We start from the raw sequence: 18,230 nt of genomic DNA, 5'->3' as shown, positions 1-18,230 counted from the left end.
TCTGGGGGAAAAGAATTTCTAGAAGGCTTTTGCTATTTCTTCTTGTCTCATTTTCTAGGATCGGGCCACATGTTCATCTTAGATCCAGCACTGGCCCAGTGAGTGGGGTTGCCATGTTGCCAATGGGTGTCAACCCCCCAGCCTGGGGCATGTCCTTGTCAAGGGCACGGCATGATGCCTCTTCTCCCATGGGGAGTGACAAGGAATAATTCCCCTGATGAGTGCAAAGCCCCTTCATTCAAAGTATCACCTTCATAAACACCCTCCACCCTGGCTGGGATTCTTGCCATGGGCTCTCTGGGCTGCAGAAACGGAGATTCTCAGGTCCCTTGCAGAATAGGGGATTGGGTGTAAGGGCGCACGTGGATTGGAATGGGAACTTCAATGTTGCCAGGAACCAGATAGAAACTGGCTCCTTCTCCCCATGCCTCCCTGTCTGTCTCTCTTTCTCTCTCCTTTTTGGCCTTTCTACTTGGACCTTCCCTGTTTTCATGTGTTTCTATCACCGTATTGACACATTCAGCTGGAACAGAGGCTGGCTCCTGACCTTGCAGTTCCCTTTCCACACATCGCTGACTTATTTTTTCAGTTTGCCAATTCCTGAGTATGTTCCCATCATAAAATGTCCTCTTGGAACGTTCCAAATGATTTGTTTCCATCTTCCTTTGCTTGTCACTATATCATATTCCCTCCTGGCCTCACGAGTCCTCATTTTCCTGTGTTCAGACTTCACCTGACTTCTTCCAGCTAAAGAGATCCTAACAGTCTGTGTGCCTGTTTCCTTTGTATTTTGTGGAGGAAATGGAGGCCAAGGGAGATCTGAGAAACTCTTTTGACCCCAATGCTATAAACTGTCTCCAAATAACCTGACATTTCAAAAGTTCCCGTCGATCGATCTCTGGAGGACCCCTAAACCTTCAACATCTCCAACCCCCGTTACCCCTCACACCACGCCCACTTCTGCCCCGATGCCTTCACTCCGTCCTCTTCCAAGTCATGTGGCCTGAGGCTTTGTCTCCTGCCAGGGTCATCCTCCATGCACTTGACTTCAGACTTAGCCCTTCATCTCTGGGACCTCAGCTCGGCCGAAAAGCCTTGTTAATCTGTGCCTTGTAACTTCTGCACCACCCTTTTCTCGTCACTCCAGTAGCATTCTAGAGGCTTGTGGGCTCCTTCCAGCCTGGGCTGGGATCTGGTCCACAGCAAAGCAGGCCTGTAGAAGAGGAGGAAGTTTTGTTATGTAAAAGTTTAGGGTTAACATCATGTGTTAAGATACATAGATATTGGTATTCTAAGTAAATGTACTATTTTGGTTGTTTTTTCATGTTGTTTTGCTTTAAAAATTCATTTACTTTTAAGCTCTTTAGGTTTTGCACTATTTTCAGTGAGGTTGTATGGGGTGTGGGGTGTGTGTGTGTGTGTGTGGTATTAGGAGGAACAGCCACTTGCCCATACAAAGTACACTGAGCAGCCCCATGGCACCCACGTGACACAGTCCAGTCCCGTGCTCTGAAATCCATTCTGCCCATTGCTCATCTGTCTTCCCGTAACTAGCTCAGTAGGGAAATCCTCATATCCTCTACAAATCCAGTCACTGAGCCAAGCCTGTCAGTAATTTGAATAAAAGCTATGAAATATTTTTAATATGAAAATGTCCCAAACAGTTGAAACTTCCTTCCTCCTTATGCTTTTGTAAGAACTTTTGTCCCTGTTTCCCCCTTCCAGCCAAACACCCACATGCCAGGAGCAGATGGGGAAGGCTGTGCCTCTGTGGGCAGTTGAGAACTAAGCTCCTTGTCGTCTAGATCCAGGTCTTGTCTGAGGAGAGCATCATTTAAATGCACGAGGAGGGCACGTGACACCATATTTGGGTTTGTGGTGATACCACAGGGAACTCGGCCTTATTCCCACACGATCCGTGCAGCACTTTACTTCTAATGGGCCCTTCACAAGGCTCGTCACAGTGCCATCCACTTGACGAGTAAATTAGATGTTGTTAGTCTTAAGTGACATTCATGCCAGGCCAGGGCTTCAATGACAGCTAGTTGACAAATCTTTCATTTTTTTTTAAGCTACATAAAAATGCAACACAATTGCACATCTGTAGTTTTCACTCCAGTTCTTCTTGTTCCTTGGGCTATCACATCAGAGGACAATTCTCCCATCACCCCATCGTCAAGCTATTAGCATGCTTCGCTTTCCGTCCCCTCCTCCTCCTCTCTTTTGCTTCTTTTCCTCCTCCTCTTTCTCCTCTTCTGCCTTCTCCTTTCCCCTCCCCCACCTCCTCCATCATTATCTTCACCAATGACCTCTTCTGTTTTACTTTGAAATGTTCCCCTGTTCCTCCCTTTTTATTGTAATATAAAACATTATAAATGGGTTCTGATTGTCTTCTGAGAGACCTCTCATTTTTTCTTTATGAGCGTTGCCTTACCCTTTCTAACATCCCTCCTTGTGTCTGCTTCCTAGACAAGGAACCTCACTGTGGATGGGCACTTTGGCGTGTGGTCCCCGTGGATGCCCTGCACGCACACAGATGGCAGCGCCGTGGGAACCTGCCTCTGTCGCACTCGCTCCTGTGACAGCCCACCCCCGCAGTGTGGCGGCTGGCAGTGCACAGGCCCCCGCATGGAGATCACCAACTGTTCCAGGTGCGTCCCCCCCAGCACTCGGGCCCACTTTCATGTGTACACTGACTGTAGAGGAGTTTGGGAAATCATTCCTAATATATACCTGCCCACCTCTAGAGAGAGGTGGGAAAAGATAGGGATACTTACTGCTTCAAAATTATGTAATTTCTAGAAGGGGACTTTAAACTCTAAAGCAGATTATGAATCTGAACCTAGTCTTATGCCCCTAATTAGACTAGGAAAAATATTGCTAATGTGCACAATATCATTGGCTTGTTTTAAGGAAACATCCATGCTAATTACAGTCTTCTTCTGGAATATGTAGACTTGTAGTCCTTTACTAGTATAACACAGTCCATTTTTATGTACCAGCCTAAGCCACTTAGCTCTTCACAACTGTCTCTTTTGACAGCGTCAGTGACTTCCGGTGGTTAGAAGGGAGAGCTGTGGGCCCCGCCCAGGTGCCCTTGCTATAAGGTGGTTCCTGAGAATGAAAACAAGTCTCAGATCAGATTTAGGCAGACTCACGACACTGTGCACAGCCTCTTCTTGTGAATGACGGTGTCCCAGGTCCCTGACCCTCAGGCATGCTAAAATGCATGCCCATGAGTGGTTCACCTGTGCAGATGTGATGCTCTGGGAGCCGGTCAGCCCACCTTCTACTCAGACCAGGGAAAGGGACCCTCTGTTACCATGGCAGACACTTCCTCAAGGTGGGGCCTCTGCCTTGCCCCCAGTGTGTGCAAGGACAGAGATGTGTTCATGGTATATCAGCTCATCCTCTCTTGGATACCACTTAATTCATCAACCAAAATCTATTCCTAACTGCCAGTGACCCTCATGGAGATTCAGAAAACAGTATGCATTGTTTGAAGCAGCTTCCTCTGGAGTGTGAGCAATAATGTCAGATAGTTTTTGTAATTTGAGAAGCTACCCACCTACCCATAGAATTGACTTTTCTGAGTCTCTGAAGGATACATATAGGGTAGCAACTAAAACTCACATGTCCATACATGTCCATGGCACTGTGGTGGGACAGCTCTCATTCACATGTTTGTACTTGGACCCTTGGGTGTTCTGGTGCAGCGGTCTTCACAGCCAGTTCCTCACCTGCCCTTGAGAGTCTTGATAAACTAGGTGCCTGCTCAAATACCTGCAGATTGGCATCTAATCTATTTCATCAAAAAGTTCAATGTTTTCAAAGCTATAATTTCTATTATGCCAGTCTTTAAATGTATAAATAGAACCTAAATACCATAGTTAGCTACCTTTCCATTTAAAGAAATTGATGAGCAGGCTCTTATTGAACATTCAAAAATTTTTTGTTTGTCCTTCCCTCAACTTCCTATTTCTAGTCTGTTGTCTTATAGACTCTTGTCCTAATTTCCTATGTTTTCATGTCTGAAAGTCTTACTTGGTTGTGCTATTACACTTCTCTGCCACTATTACAAAACAATTATATAAACAGAATTTTCTTTAAAACGTATTTCTGACAATCACAGGCTTTATAAGTATGTAATTTGAAAATTAACACACAAATTAATCTAAATATTATGGATATTGCACATTTTGACTAATAATTACTTAACATTAAAAAATGAGGTTTTTTGGAATTCCATTCTTCAATGCAATTGTTTTTAATTCCCAACCACTATTCCTGTTCAGGCATAAATGCAACCTCCTGCCTGAGTCAGTAAGGGCTTAGCACCAATTTCACTTTTATGTTTTATTTTTGTAGAAACTAAGGCCTGACAGGTTTTAGCTACATAAGTAGTTGGAAATGTAAGATCATAGCATTGTCACTCACTTCTCTAAGTTTTTTCAAAATCATCTGCCAAAATCACGATAATCTAATATTGAAGACTTTTTAATATCCTGTATTAATGGATAATCTGTTTATGTTGGCCTTCAGTTTTGTTGGAAGCAACACATTAGAACCACCTAATGTGAAAACTGGATTTTTTGCTGAGTACTATCAAGTACTTCCCCATTCTGTGCAAAGCACATCAAAGAGCCTTTAAGAGCATCATTCGAATGACTCTAAATTCAACCTGTTATTCTTTATGTATGTGCACCTTGTACATTCACAAAGTGTTGGAAAATTCAACCTAGTGCTAGTTTAATACATTTTGAAAGTATATTTTTAGTTGTATGCTTTATCTCATGACTTCATTTAAATATGTTTCTCAATACCTTGGAGCAGCAAGATTAAAAACATTTACTTTATGAAAAGAAATCCACAATATAAATTAATTAGCTAAGCCAGACCTGACTATCAAACAAGAGCCAAGTAAGACTTACTGTCAATTAGAAAAGCATGCTTTATTTTATAACTAAAACAAATATTTGAATGTGCATCCTAATGATCCTATGTCACTTCTGAATCCTCATACTTAGCAGGGAGGGAAGAAAGGAGGGAGAGGGAGAGAGATATTAAGAAACATAATTAGCCAATAGAAAGGCAGGAGGTCAAGGAAAGGCCTGGAGCCTTGATAGGAGTTGGCCATTTAAATGCATTCAGTCTCTGCAGCTTTCCATTCTTCTTACCTACCCCCCATTATGGAATGTAGGAACAAAATCTATGTTCGTCCAGGGGTCGTCAGGAGTGCCACTGTGACATGAGGTTTGTGTTTAGGAAGTAAAGTGGAGAATGCCCCCACATCCGCCCTGATGAAGGCAAGAAGTCCCTCCCTTGGTTGAGGGCGGGCTGACCTGGGCTGTGGGCCCAGTGAAGAGTTCAGCTGAGTTCTCCAGGAAACTCCATAGCTGGGATGGCCCCTGATGGCTGTGAGATCCTCTCAGCTGAGTTACTGCAGCCAGCACTGTCAGCAGCTGGAGGAAGGCATGCTCAGTCCCAAGGGTGCCCTGCGTGGCTTCCACTGCTATGTGCTGTGACAGTACCTGAGAGGGAGTAGAAGCCAAGTCCTTAATCAAATGGCTATCTGCTCTAGAACCTCAACGCCCAGCTCTGTGAACATTTGATACTGAGTAATCAGGAGACCCATTCAAAGGTGTGATCCATTGAGTAGGTTTCCTGTGTCTTCTGCTTATAGTTTGGTTGTGGCTGTTAGTTTGATTTCCTTTTACAACCATACTCAATTTTCTCCTCTCTCCCCTGAACCGATAGCACCATGACCAGAGGAGCATTTTATATTTCCAAAACAGTATTTTATATTTTATACAAGTGGTTCGTTTCATTTTTACTTATTCTTTTAATATATTTACCTTGTTTTATAGCCATATATAAATAACAAATAAATTCAAATATACACAGTTTGTACTCCTTATTTATTCCCTGTATCTTTCAAATTGCAAGAAAATAGCTAAGAATCTGGATTTAAAATATCCTTCCTTCATTTTTAATATAGTTTGTTTTAAAGCTTCAGACGTTACTCTGTTGTCTAGCAATGTGAATGCTACCAAAAGAAATACAGATTTTCATTGATTTTAAAGGTAGGCATTATATGTAGACTTCAATAATTATTTTATTTTTATGTGCACTCTAAATTAAAACTTAAATAGTACAGGTCAAGTAACAGCATACATTCTAAACATTCAGGGATTCATCTCTAATTGCTTTTCAGTGAATTCCATGCCTTATTATATTTATATTTCCATAACTAAAGTTTCTTAATAGTTTCTAATAAAGCCCATTTTGAGTTATTTACAGTTCACTTAAAATGTTACTCTTAAATTCCCTACTTTGACTCTAAATTCAGATACCTGGGAGAAGAATCTCACAGTAACTGAGATTCCCATGATGCAGTACGTTTAGTCTCATGGCCCTGGTTCCCTTTGCCTTCATAGCCCATAGTTGGGTCGTCCGTGTGGGGAAGCACCTGAATTTGGAGGTGGGTGCAGACAGGGGAAGGGCTACGAGCCAGTTTGACTCAGTGACCGCATTGTTTCCTCCCCCAGGAACGGAGGCTGGACCCCCTGGACCTCCTGGTCTCCCTGCAGCACCACCTGCGGGATTGGCTTCCAGGTGCGCCAGCGCTCCTGCAGCAACCCCACGCCCCGGCACGGTGGCCGGGTGTGTGTGGGGCAGAACCGCGAGGAAAGGTACGTGCCTCTCTGGCCCCAGCATCGCTGTCCTCACCCTTCACTGTCACTCCAGTGCAGTCGGTTTCTCTGCGGCTTTAGTTTTGGATCAAGCTTAACAAATTGGTGGCATTACCTTCTGTTGAGCTGAATTGTCTTCCTCTTTTCCTGACACCCTTAAATTTTGATCGGAGCCTCATGTTGACAGCATCACTGGGCTGCTATGGTCCCTGAATGGTTGACTCAGCTGAGCAAGTCCCAACAGAGTGGCAGTCCAGGGACAATGGGCACCCTGTCCCTGTCTGTACTGGGCTCTCTGGAGACTCTGAAAGTGAGTCTGTTGGAGAAAGCTTGTGTTTGTTAGAATTCAGCTACCCTGATCTCAAAACCTACAGTTCCGTGTAGGACCTAAGGTGGTCCTGGGTCCAGATGCATCGGCCAGTGAAGTAAAGCTCTCCATCAGAACTATATTAAGCAGCTGGAGCATGGGTGAGAACATATTCAAGGTTTTGGTTATATTTATAACTGGTACACATCCTTCTATTAACGGATACCCTCAATGAAGCCACATCATGACCCAGAGTGGGGCATTCTTTTCCATGCATAATTTAAGCTTTAAGCATATCATGGGGACATTTCAATTCAGTCTTGTATTTAACAGTCTGTTGGTTTTTATAGAATCTGACATTTGATTATGGCCTCATACAATCTACAATAGGGATATTTGACTCTTTTTCGAATATTTAAGTGCATTCCTGTTTATGGTCTTTGGAGAATATCCAAGTAGGTAATTTTCACATCACTTTCAGGATTCTTATTGTGCCACACTCACATAAACTTATTGTATTGATCCCGTGGGAAAGAAAATGACTTTCAATACCTTTTAATTAAAATGTAGTAAGGCTTGTATAGAGTGATATGGATTCACTGGAGCCTCATAAAATACTGTATGCAGTCATTTCTATGTCATTAATATTTATATATACAATATAATATTTATGTATTATATTTATGTACAGGTTTACTGAACAGATAGTTCTCTGCTAGATATTTATTACAACCTCAAAACAAACAGATAAAATCGCTCCATTTTTTTTCACTGTTTTCCTAAATTACCAATTAAAATTTTTATTCCTTTCAACTCAGAGGAAAACGAAAGATGATTTTTACAAAGCAGGGTTGGCCATTTTTCAAGTAGATCCCCCAAGATACTCCTGAGAAAGTCTGTCATTTCAGAACTAATACCAGTTGATAAGTGAGAAAACTGATGGGAGCGTGGTCTCTCTGCTATTTCTAAGCCTGGTAAGATTTAGAATTGGTTGGGAGTTTTAAATGCTATATATTGTCATAGAATACAGCCCACTCAGGTAAAACCACCTTCATCTGTGTAGTGCTGCCCTTAGTATCACAGCACCTCCACAAACCGCACACCTGTTCTCACCTTCCCCAGGCTGAGCACACAGGAGAGGTGACGCTGTTTAACTCTGTCTGTGGTAAACGTAGGAGTTTATGTGTCTTTAGTATCCATATACGATTGTTCTTAAAGCTTCGTTATCAGGAAAATATTAGGATGACCAGTGTGTTTGGAGGACTTACATTTAAAATGTTCTTTTTTTTTAACTGAAGAAATGCTCTTTTGGGCTAAATGAGTATTTTTTAATGGAGGAAATTTGGATTTAAGTAATAAATGGATGGGTGGTAAGAACAGGGATGATGTAAGATTTTTGTCAAATTGACCCCTTCCTATTGAATAGCCTTTCTAATGGCTTAGAAAGAAGTTAATGAAAACTAGAAAAAATACATGCTTGGTCTTCACAAGCAAATAGTTCTTAGATTTCTTTGTCATGGTCTGTGGGAGGTCTTTCCACCTAAGGAATATAAAGGAATGGCACCTGTTACAGACATTTGAGAACTAAACTCAAGGTTAAAGGAAATGGTCTCCATTATAAGGAACAAAGGACCAAGGTGTAAGCTTCCAAAATCATTAACACAATCACTTCATCCTTATTTAAACTCCATCAACCCTAAAGAACGCCTAAGAGGCCGCAAGTGAATAAATTGATTCTCCCCCCAAACATCCCTCTGTTAAAGCCAAGATTACAGTTAGTGACTTTTCATTTGAGACACAATCTCCAGTGTGGGGAGTAGTTCAATGAGAGCTTTATTGCCACAAAAATCTCTTCATATCATTTTTCTTAAGTAATAGATAAAGAAAATATCTATTTTTTTTTACTAAAAGGTACAGACACTCTATTTATCTCTTCTAAATTACCTGGAAAATGATTTTCATGAATACCAGGAACTGAGTGGTAGCATCTATTCCCAAGGAGGCCACTGACGAGGATGAACCCATGGATGTTTGTGTGAATATTATCAAAAGGCAGATGTCATTATTTGCATTATTCTTCTGCTCTATAACAACATTTCCATAAACTTACAGGTTTAAAAACACACACGTTTTTTCTCTCTCAGCCTCGGCAGGTCAGGAGTTCCATTCCGACTTACCTGGGTTCTCTGCTCGGCCAGAGCTGTGATCTCATCTCAGGATCAGCTGGGGAAGGGTTGATCGATCGATCGATTGATTGATTTTTGCTATTTAATTTCTTTGATTTAATCTTTATTGTATTTTTCCCCATTACCATTTAGTCCCCTTATAACCACCTCCCTCCAGCAATCACCACACTGTTGTCCTTGTCCATGGGAAAGATTTCCTTCCGAGATCACGTGGTTGTTGTTAGCATCCAGTCCCTCGTGGGCTGTCAGACTGAGGACTTCGGCTTCTTCTTCATTGTTAGCCAGAGACTATCCTCAATTTCTTGTCCAGTGAACCTTCTTGTCATGGCCACTTACTTCCTTAAATCTAGCAAAGTGTCTCCTTGCACGATGGGCATTACACTGTTACATAATGTCATCGCAAAGTGACATGACATTAGCTCGCCCTATTCTTTGGTTAGAAATAAGTCAAAGGCCCTGTCTACACTCAAGAGGGCGGTGTATACAGGACATGGATACTAGCAGGTAGAGGTCATTGGAATCACCTCAGAGTATCTGTCATAGACAATAGGTTATCTGTCTGTGAGTCATTCATATCCCTTGCACATGCAAAATGCGTTTTACCCACTCCCAAGGTCCAAACACATTTTATGCCATTAAATCATCTCACCAAATTCCAGAACCTTATCATGTAAATCAGGCCCAAATGTGATTGAGGCTTCCTCCATGTGGTTCCTCTCAGTTTGTCTGCCTCTAAAATGAGACCTGCCACCCACACACCCCACAGGCAGTGGTGGGTAGGATAGGAAGAGGGTACCCACTACAGACATTTCTGTTGAAAAGGGGGGAAATAGGAAGAGAAATGGACCCATTGCTCCATAGAAATCCTGAAATCTAGCCAGACGGGTGTTGGGAGGTCCTGGGAGGTACTCAATTCAGTTCCAATCCTGGACCTAATTTCCCCTGGTTCTTGGCTCTGCCTCCTGGGCTCTCAGTTCTGCTTTCTGAGTCTTTCTTCCTTTTTCTTAAAAGGTAGTGTGTGCTTGCTGCTGGGTGCTTTCATCAGCCTGCTTTCTGCCAGTAGAATTTTGGATTTCCTAATGCTTATTTCATTGTATTTTCAATGTTCCTTACAATCAAAGCTGGTACTTGGCTGTGGGTCCTCTGTGGACTTCCTTGGTGTTTACTCCACTAAAACCGAACTATAGCCACAGATATTGGTGAGATGTCCCTTCTTGGCCTGGGGATCCTGCCGAGACTGCTGAGGGCCTGGCCAACACCCTACAGCTTGCCTGTGACTGAGAGGGTCTATGACACACATCCTTGCTCTTGACCTCTTGAAAGGACCCTTTGTGTGATGTAATACTACCCTGATCGTTTGCTCCTTCTAAGGTTTGAACAAAAGGTTGTACAGCCACATCCTCAGCTTTTACTCCATGCCAGCCGTGTCTGGCATGCTCAGGAGCTATTTCTTAATGTTAGCATCTTTTGCCCTTAGGAGAGGCTCAGAAATGCCAAAGCTATTGGGTCCTGCTTACTTCTGTTTACTACTTCTTCTCTCATTTGTTTCTTTCTCTTACACTTAACAGTAAGCAGGAAGAAGAAAGGCCAGGCAGCACCTCCAGTACTTTGCCTTAATTACCATATTTTTCAGATTATAAGATGCACTTTTTTTAACCTCATTTTTTTGCTTCGAAAATATTTTTCCTATTTTCCTCCTCTAAAACTTAGGTCCGTCTTATAGTCTGAAAAATATGGTATGTAACTGCTTTACACTTACATGTTCTGGTTTCCATATAATTTCAGCAACAATTTTGGAAGCTTTCTGCCTTGTATGAAAAGGCTCTTTTCTTCTAGTTTCCTAGCTCCTAGGTTCTTTTTCCTTTTTAGTTTTTTATTGTGAATATATATATATCTATTCATACAATTTGCCTTTTAACTCTTTTAAGTGTACAATTCAGTGACATCAATTGCATGCATGGTATTGTACAACCATAGCCACTATTTCTAAAACATTTTCATCACCCCAAACAGAAATTCTGTAACCACTAAGCAATAACTCTTTATTTTTTTCTTCCTTCCAGCCCTTGGTAACCTCTAATCTATGTTCTGTCTCCATGAATTTGCCTGTTCCAGATATTTCATATAAGTAGAGTCACAATTTTTGTCCTGTTCTCTCTGGCTTATTTCACTGAACATGTTTTTCAAGGTTTATGTATGCTGTAACATGTGTCAGAAGTTCATTTTTTAAGGCTGAGTAATATTTGATTGAATGGCTATACCATACTTTATTTGTTCATTTGCCCATCAGTTCATTTGGGTTATTTTCACCTTTTCTTTTTTTTTTTTTAGATTTTATTTATTTATTTATTTATTTATTTATTTATTTAGAAAGAGGGGAAGGAAGGGAGAAAGAGAAGGAGGAAAACATCAACATGTGAAAGAAAGTTTGCCTCTTGCACACCCCATACTGGAGACCTGGCCCACAATCCAGGCATGTGCCCTGACTGGGAATCAAACCAGTGACCTTTTGGTTGTTAGGCTGGCACTCAATCACTGAGCCACACCAGCCAGTGCTCCACCTTTTGTCTATTGTAAATAATGCTGCAGTGAACTCTGGCATATGAGTATCTGTTCAAGTCCCAGTTTCATTTGTTTTGTGGATTTAACTTGGAGTATAATTGCTGGGTCATATGCTAATTCTAAGTTTGGATGTTTGAGGACTGCCAAACTGTTTTCCATAGTAGTAAAACCATTTTACATTCCTACCAGCAATATACAAGGGTTCCAATTTTTTTTACACCCTCACCAGCAATCCTTGCTACTTTACTTTTTTTTCTTTTATAGCCATCCTAGTAGATATAAACTGGTTTCTCATTGTGGTTTTGATTTGCATTTCCCTAAGGACTAATGATGTTGAGCATCTTCTCATGTGCTATTGGCCATCTGTATATCTTTTGGTGAAGAAATGTCTATTCAAGTCCTTTGCATATTTTTGAATTGTGTTGGTTTTGTTAAGTGTTAGTTGTTCATCTTATGTCCTTCTAAATCCTCACTGGCATCACCCACAAAGTCTAGGTTTAGACTGCAACAGTCCGGCTCAAGGTGATTCAGGTTTTCTCTACCGTGCTCCTCAAAATTGTGCTTGCTTCTTCCACCCATCCCCAGGTCCAGAAGCCCCCTGCACAGTTTTTGGTATTTCTTACAGTAGTACCACACATGGAGGCACCAAAATCTGTTTCACTAGTTATTACATAATAATATTTCCACAAATGAAGCTGCCCAAAGCCCCACATGGTTGTTGGCTCATGGTTTCTGTGGGTGTGTAGTCTGGACACAATTTATCTGCTCCTTGTTTGCTTCAGGATCTCACAAGGCTGCAACCAAGGCGCAGACCATGGCTGTGGTCTCATGTGAAGCTCCCCTGGAGAGGGGTCTGCTTGCCAAGTGCCATGGTTGCTGTCAGCATTCAGTTCCTTGTGCGCTGTGGGACTGAAGCTGTTAGCCAGAAGCCACACCCACTTCCTTGCCACCTGGGCCTTTCTGGCCTGACTGCTTCCTCGAAGCCAGCAAGGGAGAGCTTTCCTGAAATAAAGGCATTACGATCTTATGTAACAGAAGCATGGAAATGATAGCCTGTCGTTATTGCCATATTCTATTAGTTAGAATAGAACTAATGGGAACAAATCACGGGTTCCTCCCACACTGCATGGGAGGGGATTATACAGGTGTGCATTCCAGGAGAGGGCATCACAGGCACCAGGTTAGAGTTGAGAGCGGAAGGAATAAATGGCGGGGGCAGTTTCTATATGACTTTTCTTTGTCTTCATGCCTGTGTTTACTCAATCCTTAGTGAGCTCTTTGCAAGTCATTACTTTCCCCTAATGGGTTCTCTTAGCTTTTTCTTGGGATAAAAATATTAATATTATGATGGATGCAATGCATGCACAGATCCTCTGGTGTCACAAAAATCCCATTATTTCAGTACACCCCAGCAAAGGGACTATCACTTAGAGAGAACGAAGGAGAAAATAGTTCTGACTGGGCTCTGATTGGTGCAGGCAGACATAGGTTGCAGTGAGAAGCTGTCAAGGCTCTAACCCAAACAGAAGACAATTTACAGCATAAAGAAATATGAAAAGAAACATGATACGGTGTTGAGAATTTAAGCTATACAGGATTATGAAAGGGAGTTCTTTTCACAGAGACTAGGTTTGTGGGAAAATGGATAATTTATGGGGAAATATTGCTGGGTTATTAATTAACTTTTAAATGCAAAATGAGAATGAACATTCATGGGCAAAATTAAAATCTTAATTTTTAATGCATCATGAAATGCATCTGTGGCTGTCAATGATTTAAGACACTAGAGATCCTAGAGAGCCCATAAAATTTCGAAATGTTTAGCTTGTTATTTGGTAAAAGCAAGTTCTATGTCAAGGACTAGAGCAATGAGACTTCACCAGCTGGCCCATTGTGTAGGTCTCTGATACATAAATTAATAAAAATCCTTGAACAAGCAGAGTTTCCAGGGTAACAAACTGCTAATTTCCACTTTTGTTTGTGAGCAAGAAAGACTAGTTTAACAAGAGATGCTTCCCTTAAGAGCATGTTAGTTTGGGTGGGAGAGTCAGGGGGCCAGAAGGACCCTTCTTCTTTGAAATTGCAAAGAATCGGAGTTAGGGGCTTGCAAGCGCTTTGCCTCTGATCAGACTCTGGCTGGATTTGTGAGTAAAAGGGCAGACACAAAGGAACAGAGAGAGCCTACAAATTTCTGCTTTCCTTCTGACCTCCTTTGCAGTGGCTGACATATTCACAAGACCCTGGTGTAGCTTTTTCTCCCTGGGGACCCCCATAGAGGGAAAGAGAGGAAGAAAAGGGAAAGCATGCTGTGGGAAATGTTAAAATGCCGTTAGATATGGAACAGAGTAACAATGGTTGAAGTTCTATGTTTTGTGCAGTTTTCAGGTTCTCCTGAAGTATTTTTTTTAGCTCTAATAACATGCAGGGCATTTTCAAAGGTGGCCTGCGACAAGCAAACATGAGGAAAGTGTTTGTGCACTGTGATTTATTTTGCTGTGGGACCATGGTAGCTCAGTCACTGTGCTGGTTATTAAAAGTCAAATGTCTTATATTTCCTTTGTTCCCCCTACTTCTTTATTGTTTGTTTGTGTTTCTGAAAGCTGAAATTAGGGCCAAGGCCTCCAGGATGTCCATCTTTTGAATGTCGGTTGATAGGCTTAGAAACAGGAGGTGGTCTTATACTTCTCGTGATACCCACAGTGAGAGAAGCTGCATGTGGAGATTTTGGACTAAATCTGACAGTTCTGATATTCTGAGTTTTCTTCACTTACTGTTTTCAAACACGTTCTTAAAATAAATGGCAATATTCTCTTGAAACAGTCCGTGAACCAACTCACATGGTAGTCATCTCTGAGCATGACTTCCTTATTGTAACTGCTCGTTTGCATGGGCTGCTGAGATCACATTCCTTTAATTTATTTTATCCTCAGTTTTGTTCGGGCTCTTTTATCTAGAGGTCACACTCTGTTATTTAGAAGGTCCTTACCATCTATGGCCATGACCCTGAGCTCTGAGGGCTGGGCCCCTGGAAGACTGTGACTTCTTAAGAGGCAAACCTCATGTTTCTTTTTGCCTCAAAAGTGAAAAAGATGGATAGTGATGATTCATCAGTGCCATTGGCTACTCTTTTGTGTAAAAAGTTACAGAAACTAAACCATTTGTCTGATTGGTTCTTGACTTTCTGGAGGCTTCTTCTGCCGGGACCTATCAACTCTCTGCTGGAAAGTTAGCGTGCCTCCCATTTTCCCGTGTGAGGCTGACTGTTGACTCTAGTGTTTGTTACTTTTCATGTGCATTCACACAGTTGCTGTATCTTACTCCAGATGTCCCAAATCCCACGTGCATCCCTTCCTCCCCTCCTTCCACCACCATCATGTCTGTCTGGCTTGGACCATGTCTCCCTTCAGTGGCTGCCATCTAGTGTCTTCTGGCTGGCATTTGCTCTGTCACCTCTTCCTGCTGGTGGCCTCCCCTGGTCCATCTTTGGAGGCCCAGACCCCACCCTCAGACAGGCAGAGCTCCTCAAATGTCAGGGACTCTGGTGCTCCAGCGGGAGGAGCCGCCAAACCCATCCCCTCTAACTCGGATGGTACTATTTTTTTCTCAGGAATTTTGTGGGATTTTCTTGGGATTTTCTTAATTCCTTTTAAATAAAGTTCAATTTTCTCTCACCTTTTTCTGTTCTTTTTACCTCAGTGACCTCTCCTACTTTACTCTTCCCATTTCTACTTTCCACACTTTTCTAGACTACCCGTCAGTGCTCCGTGTGGCTCATCCTATTGACTCCCTTCCGCTTGGCCTGGCTTTTTGCTTTGCCTCACTGCACCTGTTCCCAGAGCCTTCTGGCTCTCTGCAGAATTTTCCTGGGTTGATGAAGAAACTGTTGAATCTTACCAGTGTTCGTTGTCAGGAAATGATGCTCCTAAAATACTTGTCCTAGCTTCTGGACACCCGCTACCATCCGGCCCTATTTTCCACTCGCTGAGATGGGACTGTCTGTCCGCCACATCCTGGGCTTGTGTTGTCTCTTTCCTGGTGTTCCTTTCAGGGTTGTAAACATCCATGACAGGGACATACTCTTTGTACTGCCCTCTGCATGGTGCCTGCTGGGTTAAGTATTTGCTCATTGTGATGACATCAAAAGCAACTGACTTAGCTTCATAAACAGGGCCCTCTGCCTCGTGCTTCTAAAGGCAGATGGACTGCATGGGGAGAAAGACAGAAACATCTTGCATTCTAGTCTTCTCTAGAAGACAAATTTGTGTTTAGTAGGTGGACCATTGTGTTTGAATGGTCTTTTAAACCGCCAGATGTGTCTCCCTGCATTTGGCTCTCAGACTAGCATCTTCCTCCCTATGAGCTATAATTTGTAGAATGCCAGGTTGTCTCTTGTGGGTTTTTTATTTATTTGTTTCCCTAACTTCACTTCATTTCAGTTGTACTATTAACAAAATGAGGAGAAGTTTGACTCACATACAGCTAAGAAAACCCTTGTATATTTGGCTAAAAATTGGCAATATGAATGTATATGTAAAAGCATATGCAATCACAAAGATAGGACTAGTATTTGTAAATAGTAATTCAACTTTTTTTAGATAACTAGTAGTCATTTAAATTAAGGTTGGACATCATTCTGGGAGTCTGCAAGTAAATTTTAAAATACAGTCACCTAAGCAGTATATGGCATGAACCTTTATGCTAAAATCAGGCTTTTACTTTTCTTTAACCTTTATTAATAGGTTATGAGCCTTATTTTGATTCATGAATAAAAACAAAATCCAAATACACTTTTGCTGACTTTGTATTATTCATAACCTGCAGTATCTTTTAATGTTTATGTTTAGAAGATGAATGCCCTACCTAGTTGTTTTCTGTGTTCTCATTTTTGGGTGTCTATTTGAAGGGTTTTTTGTTTGTTTCTCCTTTAATTGGCTGCACAGGAAGATCCATTCTGCATTGTGAGTTTAGCATTTTCTTCATTGTCTCCCATGCATCCCATTGTCTGTGCACACACAGCATGGCCAGCGCCACATCTGCCTCCTTTACTGAGCAACCACTTCCAGTACAACAGCCCCCCCACGCTGAGCATGCCCATGTGTCCAACATCTGGTGCAGGGACGGAGCCTGGAAGGTCTGGGGCCTCACATTGCACTAAGCAGTTTCCTTTCCTCTTGGTTTCCCCCTACAGATACTGCAATGAGCATCTGCTGTGCCCCCCGCACATGTTCTGGACAGGCTGGGGTCCTTGGGAACGGTGCACAGCCCAGTGCGGGGGTGGCATTCAAGCTCGCCGCAGGACTTGCGAGAACGGGCCCGACTGTGTGGGCTGCAATGTGGTAAGTGGAGTCCTCCTCATCCTCAGCCCACCCCGTGGATCTGGGAGGGCAGAGTCAGCACACACTAGATGTTTTCATACTAAAATTCCCTGAACATACAAGATACATGGCAAATACTAAGTGCCCCACAAATACTAAATGCTCTGTGAACACTCCGTGCTCTGTGAACACTCACACTCTGTGAACGTTAGATCTCTGCAAACACTAGTTGCTATATCGACACACATGCGAACATTAGCTGCACTGCATACACTAGGTTACCCCTACACATTATATGCTCTGTAGGTTCGAATGCTGGGTAAACATGACATGACCAGCCAGTGGAGGCTCTACACACACAGGAAGGTCTGCAGGCACTGGGTGCTCTCACACACTAGATGCTCTGCAAACATTAGGTTGTCCATAGACACTAGATGTTCTGTAAACATTAGATGCTCTGTAAACATTAGATGCTCTGTAAACATGCCATGTCCACACACTAGGTGCTTTGCATGCAGTAGATGCCGTGAATCAAACAGGTTTCCCTGGTTCATGAGAATGTTTGCTGGAAATACTGGACATTCAGGGTGTCCTGGAAGCTTCTGGAATTAAATATTCACATATGGAATAGGCCACCGGAGTAGGTTTTTAGTTCCCATTTCTAAGTTATGACAGCTTCAACCTGCCTAACTCCGGTTGGTGTATTTGGTTTGGGGAAATGGGATGAGGTCTCTACGCTGAGCCCACATGGAGGCATGGACCTCAGGATGGACCGAAGACACTGAGGAATGAGAAACTTTATGGGGTCCTTGTCAGATCACACTGATGCCAGTTCAGAGGAAATAAAGGACAAGTTAATGGTTCTGCTTTTCTTCTGCCTTAGCAAGTCATATTTCTTTGAGCACTTTGTACCCTCAAATAAACTCGCACTTCTGTGAGCACCTTCCCGAAGGCCCGTGGCAGCTCCCCCTGTGCCATTGGTAGGGTGACTGGGCCCTGACTGCTGCTGGGCTGGCACTCACTGCCTTCTGCAGGGGCCGGCACCGCAGAGTGGATACAGGGATGGGGGGGATGTTGTGGGGACGAAGTTCAGCATGAAACAGTCTGGGTTGGTGTCCTTGTGTGCCGATTTTCCACTTGGTCTTTGCAGCCTGTTGATCCCATAGTC

At 42.6% G+C, this 18,230-nt stretch overlaps 1 protein-coding gene across 1 annotated transcript in view; it reads left to right on the top strand.

The window, feature by feature from the left end:
• SEMA5A (semaphorin 5A) overlaps positions 1-18,230 on the top strand; it is a 441,285-nt gene that overhangs the window by 367,380 nt on the left and 55,675 nt on the right. The window contains exons 14-16 of the mRNA XM_045847790.1: positions 2,470-2,651; positions 6,549-6,692; positions 16,936-17,083. Coding sequence (XP_045703746.1) covers positions 2,470-2,651; positions 6,549-6,692; positions 16,936-17,083 — 474 coding nt within the window. The remainder of the gene's footprint in view (positions 1-2,469; positions 2,652-6,548; positions 6,693-16,935; positions 17,084-18,230) is intronic.

The sequence above is a fragment of the Phyllostomus hastatus genome, unplaced genomic scaffold (genome assembly GCF_019186645.2).
Source record: "Phyllostomus hastatus isolate PE091 unplaced genomic scaffold, TTU_PhHast_1.1 phas_contig_58, whole genome shotgun sequence".
Classification (NCBI taxonomy): Eukaryota; Metazoa; Chordata; class Mammalia; order Chiroptera; family Phyllostomidae; genus Phyllostomus; species Phyllostomus hastatus.
Note: the sequence above shows the minus strand (reverse complement) of the source record. Positions and strands in the feature narration are given on the sequence as shown.